Consider the following 17235-nt stretch of genomic DNA (forward strand, 5'->3'; position numbering starts at 1 on the left):
GCAGTAGGAGTGGTCAGCAGTACCTGGTAAGTACAAGTGGTACCTGGTAAGGTCTTTCTCACTTTTTGGGGTCTTCCAGATCTTTTTCTTTATCCCATTGATGAGGACCCAATCACCTGGTAGTATTTCCCTTAGTAATGCTTTAGCCACTGTGGCTTGATCCGACTGACCTGTGGGAGACACTTCTATCCACTTGGCTAAAGCATCCATGATAACTAGGCAGTATTTCTTACCTTCACATTTGTATAATTCTATGTAGTCCATATCAATGTGTTGGGATGGATACTGAGGTGTAGGACGACGCCCCCTCCTGGTCTTATACTCCCTTCTGCATTGTGTTTAGCGCACATAATACAAGACAAAAATTTTTTTTTAGAGTAGTTTGTAAACCCCTAGGCTGTGAATACTTTCCATATGAGTGCTACCATCCCTCCCCCCTGTTGAGACATGACACAGGCCATGGCTCAAAACTGCTGCACATCTGAAGAACGATTTAGGTAAGATAGTTTTCTTTTTTTTTTTTTTTTTTTTCTTTTGCGGAGATGTACAACCCATATACAAAGAGTGTATTCAGCATCTACCAGAGATACATCCTGCAGACCTTATGTGCCATCTCTCCTAGACAGTTGTGTGGAGGACCGTCTGAAGAAATAGGCAGTAAGGTAGATGGATGGAGTGTAGTACATCCCTCAGTTGTCAGGTGTGGCTGTGAGAGCAGTAGTGTCCTGCAGGGGGATGTCTACAAGGACTAAGATATGAGTATAACTAACTGCGTGTGGTACTCAGTGTGTCGGGGAACAGCACTATAGTGGCAGAAGGTCTGACTACCACTTGTACACAGGGTGGGAGCGCTCGGCCACTGGATCTAGTCTGCAGAGTAGTATGCCAGCGGTCTGTTTCCCACCGTGTTCCTGAGTTAACACAGAGGTCATATATCCTTCTCCTGAGTCAACAGTTAGCACAAAGGGCTTGCTGTAGTTCAGCAGCCCCCCAGACTGATGTGCCCACCAGAGTCTGTTTTAACCTGATAAAGACTTCCTCAGAGGGTGCATCTCACTGGATCCTGTCAGCTGCAGCCAGAGGGTCATCATAGATGAGTCTGGTAAGAAGTGCTGTCAGAGATGCAGAATTTGGGATCCAGGAGTTGCAGAAGTTTGTCTGTTACGATCGTGTGGGCAGGCAAAGCACGGAACCCACATGATCATGACCAAAGGGGACGCACATGGGTATCACCAGGGTCACACGGGACTCACACCGGTTTCAGGCAACTGACCCTGTGCTAACGGGAGGTAGAAATGGCCCTACCTAAGCGGGGACATTGCCCCAATAAGGGCAGCCCAGCGGTCTTCGGATCTGGGCCCTAGCTGATCCTAGGAGCCACGCACCAGAACAGGATGCATTCACATGCCACATGACAGACCCAGAATACACCACATACAACATGCAACCACTAGTAACAGATTGGAAGCTGAATATAAATACCAGGTATTGGTTAACATGCCACTTCACGGCTCCTGGTTATACTGCTAGTCCCTACACTAACCAGGAGTCCAGCAGAACCGGACACCGTTCACACTGCACGCTGCAACAGGACAGGACACAGATTGCAGGACACACAGCAAACTGACACAAAACTGACAGAATTTAAACGTACAAATGGACATGAACCAAGTCACACTGCAAACCTCACCAGACAAGCATTCATGACTGCTCACCTGAGGGGCCATACAGACTGACCAGGGGATTGGCTAGCAGACAGCACCACACTCAGCCAGCTCAATCATTAACCCGGAGAGTGCTGTGCTGCTGGAAACACAATAGAACAACATATCTCAGCAGCACACGTAACATTGTCATTCCCAAAGAGGACATCATTTGCTCATAGTTTTGAGACCTCCAGAATTGCTTACCTACCTTCATCTGACAGGTTATACCTCAAATATTTAACCGTTTGCTTGTTTACTTTATGGCCTTGCTCATAAAGAAACCTCAAGAGTGCGACTGTGCCCCCCCCCCCACAATTCTCTCCACTGTCTGCTGCTGGCTACCAACATACAGTAGTAGCTGACTACCTCTAAGAGGCTGGAACTGCGCTAAGTGTACTGACATAGCCTGGGAGAAAATCGTTGGAGATTCACAGCAGCCCTGAGGTACTCTGGTGAAGGTATACCTAATTTTATCATAATATCTCATCTCAACAATTTTACTGGACATATTCGAGACTACATAATCTGACATTTCACAGGCTTATTTGTCTCTAGGTCTGTTATAACTGGTTCAGAGAGGGATTCCCTGTGGGTCCAGCCATTAACCCCTCTTACCAGGATATGACTATTACTACATTTTACATTGGCTACATATTGGGATGTATTAATGTCCTGGTGGCTCCTGAGCCCACCAGGAAAGTAATCATCCGCCCATTCACCTGGAGATCTATCTCAGGCAGTAGAAATTGCCATGAGATCCTCCAAGTGTTGTACATTGACCGCTCCTAGTCATTTTTCCCCAAGGTGCCTGAGGACATTGTTTCTCAGGGCACTCTCGGGCAAAATCACTAGACTTCCCATAATTCAAACATACATTTAAATCCCTGAGCTGCATCCCACCTCTGCTTCTTCCTCTGCCTCTACTTTCACATCCTCTCGCTGTCCAATGACCTCTCTGACTTTCTTAAACCATCATATCACATTCTTCTCCCCGTATAAAAAACCTCACTTTCTCACCCTTTTCTTTGTAACACTTTTCTGCATGTTTTGCATATTGCAAAACATTCTGCAACGATCCCATCCTCAGGGTAATCATGTACCTCATTATATAACCTCCTATTCCCTTCTTTACTTCACTTACAAACGCATTCTTTAACCCCTTAATGACGCGGCCATTTTTCGTTTTCCATTTTCGTTTTTTCCTCCCCCCTTTAAAAAAATCATAACTCCTTTATTTATCCATCCACGTCACTGTATGAGGGCTTGTTTTTTGCGGGATGAGTTGTATTTTTCAATGGTGCTATTTAAAGTACCATATAATGTACTGAAAAACTTTTAAAAAATTCTAAGTGGAGTAAAATGGAAAAAAAACGACATTTTGCCATCTTTTAGTACGTCTTGCTTCTACGGCGCACAAATGGCAACAAAAACGACATGATAACTTTATTCTATGGGTCGGTACGATTACTACGATGCCAAACTTGTTTAGGTTTTTTTTTACTATACTCCTCTTTTTTTTTTTTAAAGACATAAAATTTTTTTCAATTATTTTCTGTCGTCATTTTGTGCGCGCGATAACTTTTTTATTTTTCCGTCGACGTAGTTGAGCAGGGTCTCATTTTTTGCGGGATGTCCTGTAGTTTCTGATAGTACCATTTTGGAATACATATGACTTTTTGATCGCTTTTTATTGCGTTTTATATTGGAGACAGGGTAACTAAAAAAGTGCATTTCTGGCGTTCTTCATTTTTTGTTTCGGACGACGTTCACCGTGCGGGAAAAATTATGTGCTACTTTGATAGATCGGACTTTTACGGACGCGGCGATATCAAATACATATTTTTAATTTATTATTTAGATTTTTTAATAATAGATATGGCAAAAGGGGGGTGATTTAAACTTTTACAACTTTTTTTTTTTTTTCAATTAAAAAAAAACTTTATTGATTCTTTTTTTTACTTTACTTTGAAGTCCCCCTGGGGGACTTTAAGATGTGATGCTTTGATCGCTCCTGCAGTATGACGTAATGCTATAGCATTACGTCATACTGCTTTTTGACAGGCAGCCTATGAAGCCACCCCACGGGGACGGCTTGATAGGCAGTCTGCTAAGGCAGCCCTGGGGCCTTTCATTAGGCCCCCGGCTGCCATGATACGTGCAAGGCTCCCCCGATCTCACCGCGGGGGGGCCGCGCGGGACCCCCGAACATCGTTCGGGGGATTTAAATGCCGCTGTCAGAATTGACAGCGGCGTTTAAATGGTTAATAGCCGCGATCGGCCGCGCGGCCGCTCGCGGCTATTGCCCGCGGGTGTCAGCTGTTATAAACAGCTGATGCCCGCACTGTATGAAGAGAGGTTGCCATGCAACCTCTCTTCATACATACCCCGACGCTCCATGACGTACCAGGTACGTCATTGGTCGTTAAGGGGTTAATGGCTGATTATATGCAGCATTAGGATCATCTCTCATTCCCCCTAATTATCCTATGGAAGGGGTCTACCATCTCCTCCCCTCCCATTCTAATTTCTGTCTACAGAACTCCAATCTGGCCATAGAATTCTTCTGTCTGCTCTCTCTATTTTTCATTCAATTGTAACTCCTCATTTACTCTTTGAATTGTTCATCAAACTGTTGGGGGTCTATTTTTATATGGGCGTGACAGTTTGGGGCTTCTTTTAACCAGGCTTCAGCAGCGGATAATCCGTATTTCTGCTGATCTTTATCTGATTTTGTCTGTATTTTATCACATAATTCCTTACAACTAGGAACTTTTAATATAAATAAATATAAATATATATATAATATATATATATATATTTTTTTTTCTTCTATATTTCTTTTCCCACTTATGTCACAATATTTGACATAGTCAGGATCTAACTTGTGTATGTACTACTTATCCCCTTGAAGGACTTCCTGTCGTTGGCAACAACAACAGAGACATGCACAGGAGGATGCCTTACAGTTTATATTTCCCATTGTTAGTAATTATGTTCTTGGTGCCGATTTACAAGACAAACAACATAAAACAAGCCTCTGGCCACTAAAATGTTTAGTGAAAACGCAAAGGTCCCTTACCAGAATCGCTGCTTCGCTATATACACGAAGACCCCTTTTAGTTTTACCGAGTAGGGCCTGTGAACATTGAACACAATAAGGGGCTTGTCCGAAAACAACCTACACAGCGAGGTTGGTCCTTAATGTGTCCTAGAGGTCAATGCCCACGTATCGGATCCACTCATCTCAATCACTCACATTCGCTTCATGCAATATAAGACAGCAATACAAATATTACATTGTTAGTAGGCGGCCGCCCTCTTTATATTCTTAGTTACTCTATAACATAATATCAAAGAAAAAGTAGTAGAAAGATAAGTAAAGTTCCTGGACACCCCTGTGTCCTATGACGTCATCTAACCGCTTCTTTTTACATGCGCATGGAGTTAATTCTTTCCTCTAGCCTTCTCACAATGGCTATGGTCTCACATAGACTACTGCTATTGCCCGTTGGCAACCCATTCGTCTATACTTCTCATTTACCTTACACATTGCATATAGACTACTGCTATTGTCCCTTGACAACCCATTCGTCTATACTTGCCTCTCATTTACAATACACATTGTAAATTCTACTAACACTAAAGTATACAGAAGAAGAGAGAAGAAAAGTTTAACCATTGTTATACTTACTACACGTTATTTGGGAGGCTTCTAAATTCTCCGGCTAGTTCGGAAAAACGTCACTGTTTGAGACAGGATGCCCGACTGGCCTCTAATGACGTCTAAGCAAGACGGAGGTCTTTTAATGATCGGAGAGTACTTCAGACCCACCTTTTCACAGCCAGGCTGTCCTCTCCCACTGCAGTGAGTCTTTCCGGCTCGAAGGACCAAAAATGTAAGGAGAATTTATGTGTTTATCAAAGAAGACTCTCCCAGATCTCGTGCAGAAGTCTGGGCCCAGGAGAAATACAAATCACACCAGCCTGTGCGGTATCAGATGATTTCTAATTTATTCTAAGGTGTTCGAAGCTTATGTACCATAAATGACATCACAGCAAAAGTATCTACCTCCAAGATTAATAAGAATACATAATAGGCTGAAACTAAAATGATTAACATAAGTTACACTTCTTAAGGTGTAACTATAACATACAATGAGACCGTTATGAATTCAGGGAAAAGGAATGCAAAGCATATCTATAAGTCTATCCTATTTCCTGTGGGCCTCATCTATAAACATACATACATGGGTGGTCTAGAAGACTGTCTTATCTCGTCTGTCTCATCAGAAAACATGCACTGCTATAGAAGGGTTTTGTTTAACCCCTTCACTACTTATACTAGCAGCATGCTATATATTTCTAGTCTACAATGCAATAAAAGAACAATTAACTGATACATTGATCTACAATTTTCTTAACAATTAGTTCTGCATTGTTCCTCCTTCTCGGCTGCCCAAACACCTAATGATCTTCTACATGGATTGGCAGTCAGGCAAATAACTGTAGGAGCGCTGACGTCACTGCAAAGGTCGTTGGGGATCATGCAGAGCGTTCACGCTTACAGACTTAAACACTGGACCGCGACTTCACCTTCTATGTCAAGCGGGAAGCGGTTACACTGAATAACAATCCCGCAGTCCAGTGGTGTGCTTTTTTTTTTTTTTGTGTGTGTCTTTTTTGCATTTACATTGTACGATTATTGCTTAAATTCATTTGTTTGAACTAATTTTGAGTGGTACTTGTCTAATGGGCCATTTACATGGGACATCTGTTGGCCAACCCCTTGTCTGGCCGCCCACGATCTCGGGGCCCTTGTAGATGAGCGATTTATCATTTGTTTATTCGCTCTCGTGCGGCCTGTTAATATGGGCAAATACATTGTTGGCTTGTTTAAACAAGAAAGCATTTGGAAACGTTCAGTTGATTACGTTTGCTGTATAAGTGGCTGAGAAGGACATCATTTTCACTTGTTTGAACATTTTTTTGAAAGCTAATAATTCCGTCTAGAAGCGTCTTAGCGTGACCAATTAGACGTGTTCTGAATGTAGAGAGGGGAGGAAGCCACTGACGGATATACCGGCCGTGGCTCGCGTCCGCGGATATGCCGGCCGTGGCTCGCGTCCGCGGATATGCCGGCCGTGGCTCGCGTCCGCGGATATGCCGGCCGTGGCTCGCGTCTGCGGATATGCCGGCACAAAAGGATTGGGTGGCTAAAGTCTTTCTTCTCCATCTGTGGAGTGTTGGGAGGTCTTCCTGTACATTAGATGACTGTGACATTGGCGGTCCCCACATAGCTACATATATTGTGTACCGCCATCTCTGCTCCTTACTCTGTGTAAGCTGCAATGCGGTGGATCCCGTACTTTGCTCGTCGGAGTGGTGGTCTCGTAGAGGTCTACACAAATATAAGGGGAAAAAAGAGGAAAAACTGCCAGTTGTGTAGTTAGTGAATGGTTGTGGCTGATATTAAAGTGATCCCCTCGCACCCTCTTGTGCATCATTCAGATTCCATGCAATAAAATAAATTGCTGTTCAAATTAAAGGGGTATCATAGACCTAAACCATCACTTCGGACAAAAGGACTGTGGTGGGAAAGGGTTAAAGGGGTATCCCAAGCATATGCCATCATCTGAATATGGGGGCTGCGTTGGTTTAGTGGCCTGCCACTCATAGCCCTTTCACTCTTTTCCCAGCATGCACATTTCAGGCGTTGTCGGCTAGTTGAGCTTCACCCTGTTCATCTAATGGGATACATTTCTTAAGACGAGAGCAGCTAATTTCCTGGTAAAACTGCTATGAAGACTGAGTTGTCTCATCAGTGAGATCGCAGCGATTGACTCTCCACCGATTACACACAACCGCGTCGGGCTGGAGAGCGGATCTGTAGCCTCGAACCGCCATTGTATTACATGCATGGCGTTCCTCTGAGTGCTGCTCATGTATCCCTACTTTTCCTATGCCTCAGCTATGAGATGTGAGTCTTAAGTTTGCCTCAAAGCCATTTTCATATTATTGTGCTATTTGTGGTTTGGAATTTTCTTATCAAAAATGACGAGGTAGCCCGTTCACTCGTCGATTAGACCCCCATCTCTGGAACCGCCTTACAGTGTGCTGCAAGCACTCGCCCATTACTTGCCCACTTCAAAAGTGCCCCTTCTCTTGAAAAGCTGTGGTGTTCAGGTTGTTTACTGCTTGTTGCAAGGGGGATCGGCCACCTCCGTGAGGAGCATAGCTGGCCGGGGCTGCGTGGTCAGGGTCCGTGGAGTGCATGCCCAGTAGTGCCCGGCCACCACTGCGTTCAGCCTTTCCTAGCCATAGGCCTTCTGGGCAGCGCAGACAAGTCCTCGTTACTTTGACCCATTGTAGAACAGTGTGTATACATTACGTAGCTAGAAAACTGCTGCAGCCACCTTGGCCGGCCCAAACCCAGCGAATTAGGACGGCAGAGTAGAAAAACTGCAGGTAATATGCCCCCTGCCTGCACTTCCTGTCGCGGGCAGAATAGTTTTCTGAGAGTGGAGGGGTACTTTATTATAAATACCTGATGTCCGTGATGGGTCGTTTTCCGATGACGCATTCCCTTTAAGCTGCTACATTGCTTCCCATTGGTTTCTTTGGATGAGGGAAAAATCACAAATAGTTAAATAGTAATGAATGTTCCAGGGCTGGTGGGTGATCCTGTATGTGGGCCGCCACATTACACCATGCCTCAGGGAACAGGTCGTCTAATGCAGATGCCCGAGCTTTTATCTGTGACCGGTGTGCACAAAGGCTGCATTATCCGCTCCGCAGGCTTCTCATATGTTCCACTGAAGATGCCATATACTTCTACGCCGGCACATAGGGAATCCCTGTCCCCAAGCATTATTCCGGCGGTGGCATCCTTCCAGGACTAAGTGCAAGCACTTGAAGGAATGTCTTCTGTATCCCTTGCAGCGCCTTCTGCCTTTTGTTTGCTGGGGCGGTTATTGTTTCCAGTTACTAGCTGGTTTGTATTTCAGCTCTTTTCTAGAACCGTTTGTTCTTCTCTACAAAGTATTTGTTTTCAGCCGTCTCCGGTCTGCAATCGCTGCGGCTTTTAGTGCTCTGCACTTACTATTACATTAGAAGCTGCATCCTCTGAAGGGTTAATCCAGCATCTTCCTTTACTGCACATGAGGTTTGGTCGTTCGATGTCAGAAATACGTCAGTGGATATTAACTGCCCGCACGCTTCGCTCAGTCAGCCAATGGATAGTTCTTGCAACCCTCCCTTATCTATATATAATATTTTTATATAAAAGGAGGGGGGGGGGGGACAAAGAAGCAGCGTATAATTGTAACATTAATGGGAAATCTTTTTCTTAGAGCTGGAGAACAAAAAAGTATAGAATATTGAGGGGAAAAAAAAAACTTTTTTGCTGCACTAAGAGAAAAAAATATAAAAAGGTGAAGGCAGTAGTTGTTCACAAAGATGCCAAGTGAGATGTCCCATAGAACAAGTGTCTAGAATTGGGGTGTAGAGCTGCAGAGAAGGCAGTGCTGTATATTGCATTTTCAAAATTGCACGGGTGTTTAGCTGCTTTTAAGATGTGGAGGATCCGCCTGGTGCTAGTTTTAGTGCGTGTACTCAGAGGAACATTTAGTACCCTGTTACCTGAAAATAACCCCATCCCTTATTTTTGGGGAGGCTTGAAATATAAGCCCTAGCTGCATTACATTAAAAAAAGGAAAAATACTTGCCTAGCAGGCGCGGTCCGGCTCCTCCTGCTATTCAGAGCTCTGCTGTGCGTCCTGCAGTCCTTGTTTACCCACAGAAGATCACTTCCTGGTTAGGGGATTCATGAATTCGACCTACAGGAAGCGATGGCTCTGATTGGTTGGTTCTCGAACGCTACTCAGCCAATTAATGCAGCGCTCAATGAACTGATGTCATGGCTGTGATTTGGTTCATCGAGCGCTGCATTGATTGGCTGAGTATTGGCTGAAGAACCAATCGCAGCCATTGCATTGTAGAGGTGGGATTTATGAATTGGCCAATAAATGCAGCGGCTCAGCACGTCGGAGCTCTGGAGCGCAGTGTGAGGGACCTGGACCCAGCCTCCTAGGTAAGTATAAGACCTCTCCCGAAAAAAAGACCACCTGCTTTTGGGGCAGAAATTAATATAAGACATTATATAGATTATGGGGTTCATAGGAATATCTATAGAGAATACATGCTGCAGAAAGAGGTGTTGAAGAGTTCCTTTTTGGGATAGGCATCTCCAGTGGGATTCTGGGAAATTAGGGTGGAATTTATGGAGTAAGGAGAGTGGGTTTTCTTTCGCAAAGGGTGCATAAAGAGTTGTGTTTTTTTTTTTTTGTTTTTTTTTTTTTGCGGGGTATTCTCCCATCTGCATATGAATGTGTATATGGGGGAGCCTCGCGCACAGTATTGGGAATATTATTTATGGAGGAGATGAAACCTTTGGAAGAGGATCCAGAAATGTTCCTGTATTTTTCTGCTCCTCAAAATAGGCTGAATGTGCATGCGTTCTCAATAGGAATGGGAATGAGGCATTGCAAGACGGGTTATGTCCGGGGAATAAAGCATTGGGCATGTCGAAATCTACCATGTTTGATCCTCCCTCTCTCCGACATCGGCGGGTTTGACTGAGCTTCGGCTAATGCATAAGGGCGCAGTAAATGTATCAATTGTTTGATCTACTTGTGTACAAGCTCTACATACAATTATGATACGTTTTACATGCTGCCCATAGTATATACCTTATCCATAACATTGTATCTTTTTATTTTTTTTCAGGTGCAAGTCCAAAACTTACAATTACAGGAAACTTCCAACCACCTCTGTTGTAATTGCGTTTTACAATGAGGCAATGTCCACTTTACTTCGCACGATACACAGTGTCTTAGAAATGTCTCCTGCAGTAGTTTTAAAAGAAATCATATTAGTTGATGACTTCAGTGATAAAGGTAAGGTGTGTTAAAGGGCCACTGCAGTAAAACAAGATCGTTATGTAACTAGTTACCCTGTGTATATGGCAGCTAGTTTTACCTTTTGTTAGTTACTCCTTTCTATCTGAAAACGCCTAGAAGTTCTCTCTTCAGGTGGGTCATGTAATCTGATTGGGAAAGCCTGGGAATTATCCCTCTCTTTTGTCTCTAGGAGTCACTATTTCAATCACCCATACTTCCTGTATGATAAAAATGCAATGACTTGAGCTTGACACAAACTCATATTACAGTTACTACTGATGATTAGAGGGGGGCTCTTGTCACACATATAATGAAGGAAATGACAGATCATCCTCCATGACTGTGTACTTATTGTCCGTACTTTTATTTAGGGTAATATAGAGGGTAATGATAATAGCATTGTTCTCCCAGCAGGCAGAGATGGTACTGGCTCTAGCTGATCATATGCTGCATCATGGAATTACTAGCACAGCATAGGGAAAATCTAAAAATCAAGATGGTGGGGGGCGTGGCTAAGCGGCCATGAAGAACAGTCGCACCTAAAGGCAGCTCCGTGGAGACCCCATTAATCCTGTCACATCCTTCCTTCCCTGAGGCACTAAACTTAAGTACTGGCGCCCGGAGACTGCACTGGTGCCGGTGGTCGTGCTGGCGGGGTCCCTGGTGCAACTTCTGGGCTGTTTTGAGTGAGAGTCGAGAGGTCCGGACCTGGGCCTGCATGCTACACGTGCCGCGCACTGGGAGACCGGCACACGTGGAACACAGCGGCAGGAGAGATAACGCTGCGGCTCCCTCCCTGCTGAGCATCCCTGAAGCAACTGGTGGGTGAGATCCACGATACGGACAAGGAGCTGAGCGTCGGGTGCAGTGCGGCACCTCCCCCACCTTTGCCTGAGAGGCTGCGGGGGAGCGCGGGGACGCTGACGGGCACTCACCAGTCCTGCAGGCAGAACACTGACGTGGAGGCTGTGAAGTGAACGGTGACGGGGCTGGGATTCTCCTTGGGAGTCCCTTACTGCTGCGGAGGCTGAGAGTGGGTGCCGAGGCTGAGGAGACGGCCCCTCCTCCATCCTGACAGGCGGCTGCTGCTTAGCTGAAGCGTGGGGGAAGAAAACTGCTACAGCACACAGCGGGAGACTGAGAATCCCGGGCGGGCTCTCTCCAGCTTCAAACAGACCAGCTCTGTGGGGGGCTTTACAGGATCCTGAGGTTACAGCACGGCTGGCAATCAAGTTACTGCACTACTACTCCCAGTGGACAGACATCAGCTGGAGGTAGGCACTGTATTACTACTACTCCCAGTGGACACTTGTAGCTAGAGAGTCATTTTGCCACTACTGCTACTCCCAGCGGACACGTCACTGCTGCAGATAGAGCCACTCTGCCACCACTACTACTGCTCCTAGCGGACACGTCACTGCTGCAGATAGAGCCACTCTGCCACCACTACTACTGCTCCTAGCGGACACGTCACTGCTGCAGATAGAGCCACTCTGCCACCACTACTACTGCTCCTAGCGGACACGTCACTGCTGGAGATAGAGCCACTCTGCCACCACTACTACTGCTCCTAGCGGACACGTCACTGCTGCAGATAGAGCCACTCTGCCACCACTACTACTGCTCCTAGCGGACACGTCACTGCTGCAGATAGAGCCACTCTGCCACCACTACTACTGCTCCTAGCGGACACGTCACTGCTGCAGATAGAGCCACTCTGCCACCACTACTACTGCTCCTAGCGGACACGTCACTGCTGCAGATAGAGCCACTCTGCCACCACTACTACTGCTCCTAGCGGACACGTCACTGCTGCAGATAGAGCCACTCTGCCACTACTACTGCTCCTAGCGGACACGTCACTGCTGCAGATAGAGCCACTCTGCCACCACTACTACTGCTCCTAGCGGACACGTCACTGCTGGAGATAGAGCCACTCGGCCACCACTACTACTGCTCCTAGCGGACACGTCACTGCTGGAGATAGAGCCACTCGGCCACCACTACTACTGCTCCTAGCGGACACGTCACTGCTGGAGATAGAGCCACTCGGCCACCACTACTACTGCTCCTAGCGGACACGTCACTGCTGCAGATAGAGCCACTCGGCCACCACTACTACTGCTCCTAGCGGACACGTCACTGCTGCAGATAGAGCCACTCTGCCACCACTACTACTGCTCCTAGCGGACACGTCACTGCTGCAGATAGAGCCACTCTGCCACCACTACTACTGCTCCTAGCGGACACGTCACTGCTAGAGACAGATATTCTGCTACTACTACTCCTAGTGGACGCATTACAGCTACAGATAGAGTGACTCTGCTGCTGCTACTACTCCTAGCGGACACATTACAACTAGAAACAGGGCCATTCTACTACTAATCCTAGCGGACGCACACAGTGGAAGAGAGAGCTGTTCTGCTACTACTACTCCCCCCAACGGACACATCACGGCTGGGGAGAGGGGACACTTTACCACTCCTAGAGGACACAACCCAGCTGGAAATAGTCACTCTACTACTACTCCTAGTGGACGCATCGCAGCTGGAAATAGTGTCACTTCACCACTACTACCACTCCAAACGGTCATACCACAGCTGGAGATAGTTTTTCTAGTACTACCACTCCTGGTGATCACAACCCAGCTGGAGCCAGTGACACTTTCTACCTAAAAAGACCTGTGTATGCCTTTAGTGTACCCCAGTAGAGTGGGTGACATCAGACTTAGTGGTGGGTCCTGCTGACCGCAATCATATCGACACCGGTGTCCTGCCGGCGAGGGAGCCGTAGAACCTCAAAAATGAGCCGCAAATCTAATATACCAATAGCAGAGCGGCTACGTGAATTTGCTCACGAACAACCTGATGATGCTAGCCACGCACCCTCTGATCCACTGAAACGGCCACCCCCCTCGCCAGGCTCTAGCACGCTTCTACCCTCTGACTCGGAACCTACACTACGGCAAGTTACGGCCCAACTGCTAGATGCCATTAAATGTTCTACTACCTCATTAACGAGCAAAATTGAGGAAGTTAAAATTGACGTGGGCCTCCTACGACAGGATATGCAGAACCTTAGGGAGCGAGTCGGAGAGACTGAGGCCCGCATCTCACAGGTGGAAGATACTCTAACTCCAATACCAGCTAAATTGACCGAAGTGGAGAAGATGGCCGGTCTATGGTCTCAACGAGCTGATGACCTCGAAAACAGACTAAGAAGAAACTAAGAAGAAACAATCTTCGAATCTTAGGCCTGCCGGAGCGTGTTGAGGGACAAAACCCGTGTGCGTTTATGGAGGGGTGGCTGAAAGACCTTCTTCCAGAGGCGGCCTTTTCTTCGGCCTTCGCCATTGAACGGGCACATAGAGTTCCATCTCGGCCCCCACCTCCGGGTGCCCCACCGCGACCAATGCTGGCACGATTACTCAGTAGCAGGGACAGAGACGCCGCCCTACAAGCTGCTAGACGTAAAGGGGCACTTAAATTCAACACCACCACTGTCTCCATTTTTCCCGACTTCTCGGCCACTCTTCAAAAAACGAGGGCATCCTTTGTCAACGTCAAGCGTCGGCTGAGAGAAGCTGCTATCCAGTATTCCATGATGTATCCTGCCCGTCTGCGAGTCATTCATGGCGACCGCACTATCTTCTTCTCTACACCTGCGGAGGCTGAGACCTGGTTGGAGCGACTCCCGGGATCGCCCAGACGTTGACCTGGAGCTCCAGGAGTTCAAGAACTGGTAACCTAAGTGTTGTGACCCTGTCGGAAGTCTGCCCTCTCTACCTCGTATTTAACACCTTCAACTCCCTTCTGTTCCCCTACCCTGTGTGGACTGGGCAGTACTACGTGACAGAGACCTTCTGGGACTTCTTCTCCCACGCCTCAGGGAATTATCATTATAACGGTTATATATGTTTTTCCGGGATCCACGGACTTTATGCTTGGTGTGAAATGTGAGATTGTGCCCTATATATTGCCATCGGAAAGGTGCACTCTCTCCCCCTATATTTACTATGTTGCATGAACTAAATACCAATGTTCTCCTCATTCTAAGTAATCGGGCACACATGCAACTTCAAGTTTGGTTTATAACGTTTAGTTATGTTTTTTTTTCAAGTTTTGCAAGGATTGGTGCAGCACAATGCATGGATATGTGATTGGAGGGGATTTGTAGAGGTTGGGATGCTCCTGGGCCACTACTGGGGGTCCACCTCCTTTAACTTAGGGATTATCCTACTACTACATGTAAAGTATAATATTAATGTCTAATTTCACTATGCTGTCCTGGAATGTCCGGGGGCTGGGCTCTCCCAGAAAACGCTCTATGGTTTTCTCACAGGTGAGGCGCTGTAACCCGCATATTACATGTCTCCAGGAGACCCATCTGACTCCAGAGTCTATATCATGGTTGCGTAAGCCCTGGGTCCAGTGGTCCATCCACGCTACCCACACTTCATACTCCAGGGGAGTATCCATCCTGATACACAAGCGACTTAGATGGGAGCCTGGTCGGACCCTGAGAGACCCTGAGGGGAGATATGTCTTTATACAGGCCTGGGTTGAGTCAAATCCATATGTTATCCTTGGGGTCTACCTGCCGCCACCGGCAAACCTGACTGTCCTTCATCAGGCAGCCCAGTTTGCGGCTCAGTTCCCAAACGCTGCTGTTGTCTGTATGGGTGATTTTAACATGTTGCTTGACACAACATTAGATAAATTTAGCACTACTCTGCCAATTTCTATTAACCCACACCCTACAACACTAACTACATTTTCTCAGGAGGTAGGCTGGCAGGAGGTTTGGAGAGCTAAACATCTAGCGGATCGGGAGTTTTCGTGCCACTCAGCCGGCAGCAACTCTGTCACGCATTGATTACATTTTCGGTAACGCCCGTGCTTGTTCAACAGTAGCGAAAGTACAATACCTTCCTAGGGGTGTGTCGGACCATTCTCCCCTTTGGGCTGAATTTGCTATAGCAAATAGTAAGACTAATAGACATGGTTGGAGAATACATCCCTTCTGGCTAAGTCTATTTGACCCACACGATCGTATTCCCGACCAGCTTGCCACCTTTCTTGAAATAAATAGCCCTGATACTGACCCGGCACTACTCTGGGAGACCCTTAAGGCCTTTCTCAGAGGCTGCCTTCGCTCCTCTATATCATTTATTAAACGCAATACTTCCCGATGTGAGCAGGAGATGGCATCCGAATATTCCAAATTGGAAGCGACTTATGTCGCAGACCCCTCAGATGACAATAGAACAAGGTGGTTGAGTCAGGGAAGACAATATCTCATATATCTGCAGGAGAAGGCCCGTAGGTCTACTTTCTTTGCTAAGCAAAAATATTATGAACAAGGTAATCAATCCAGCAGCTTGCTGGCTCAGTTAGTCCATCAGAATTCAGCGTCTCCCTCTATACTACGTATCAAATCTGATTCCGGAGAAGTCCTTATTGACGGGGATCAGATTGGGATGCGATTTCAACAGTTCTACACTGAGTTGTACAACACCAAATTCCAGCATTCTCAGGACACCCTGAACAATTTCATAAATAAGCCTACATTCCCGACACTCACACAGGACCAACAAGCATTTATGGATGCACCCTTTACCCTGACTGAATTAATGGAAGCGCTTTCGGGAATGTCCAACGGTAGATCGCCAGGCCCTGATGGCATTCCAATTGAGGTATATGCCAAATACCAAGACATATTGCTCCCTACATTACTTGCAACATACAATGCGGCCTATGAGAATGGAGATCTCCCTCCATCCTTCTACGAAGCAACAATAGTAGTATTAATTCTAAAACCGGATAAAGATCCCCTAGACTGTGGTTCCTACAGGCCAATTTCCCTACTTAATACTGATTACAAACTCCTAACTAAAATGCTGGCTAATCGTCTCAATACCATAATACTGGATTTAATCCACCCGGATCAAACTGGATTTATGCCCGGAAAATCCACTAGAGAGAATTTGAGGAGGGCCCAAGTGGTGACGCAGATAGGGGCGGCCAGAGAAGAGGATTGGGCCTTGGCCTCCTTAGAGGCAGCAAAGGCATTCGATTCCATTGAATGGCCCTTTCTCTTCCAAGTTTTACGGAGATTTGGTTTCGGCGAGACTTTTATACGCTGGATCACTCTTCTGTACAAATCCCCCCTAGCAGCTATTTCCATTAATGGATCCTGTTCTCCCTACTTCCGACTACATAGAGGAACTAGACAGGGGTGTCCCCTCTCCCCCATACTATTTGCCCTGGCCATTGAGCCGTTGGCAATGATTCTACGAGAAACCCAGTTATACAGGGGTGTCACAGTGGGGGATAGGGAAGATCGAGTGGCTTTATATGCCGATGATCTCTTGCTTTTCTTGGCGGACCCTGAGGCAACCCTCCCCCATGTGATAAATCTTATTAATACTTTTGGTGAATTCTCGGGCCTTCAAATCAACTGGACTAAATCAGCCCTGATGCCTGTTTCTCGTGAGAGTCGTCTGGGCGATATTGACTCCCTTTGCGGCCTCCGGATCTCAAACCAGTTTAAATACTTGGGGTTACAGATAA

General features: G+C 46.4%; 1 protein-coding gene across 2 annotated transcripts in view; it reads left to right on the forward strand.

The window, feature by feature from the left end:
* Positions 1-17235, forward strand: part of GALNT4 (polypeptide N-acetylgalactosaminyltransferase 4) — a 105802-nt gene that overhangs the window by 21645 nt on the left and 66922 nt on the right. For both annotated transcript variants that reach the window (XM_066579129.1, XM_066579128.1), the window contains exon 3: positions 10491-10660. In XM_066579129.1, coding sequence (XP_066435226.1) covers positions 10491-10660 — 170 coding nt within the window. The remainder of the gene's footprint in view (positions 1-10490; positions 10661-17235) is intronic.

This window comes from Eleutherodactylus coqui, chromosome 9, assembly GCF_035609145.1.
Source record: "Eleutherodactylus coqui strain aEleCoq1 chromosome 9, aEleCoq1.hap1, whole genome shotgun sequence".
Classification (NCBI taxonomy): domain Eukaryota; kingdom Metazoa; phylum Chordata; class Amphibia; order Anura; family Eleutherodactylidae; genus Eleutherodactylus; species Eleutherodactylus coqui.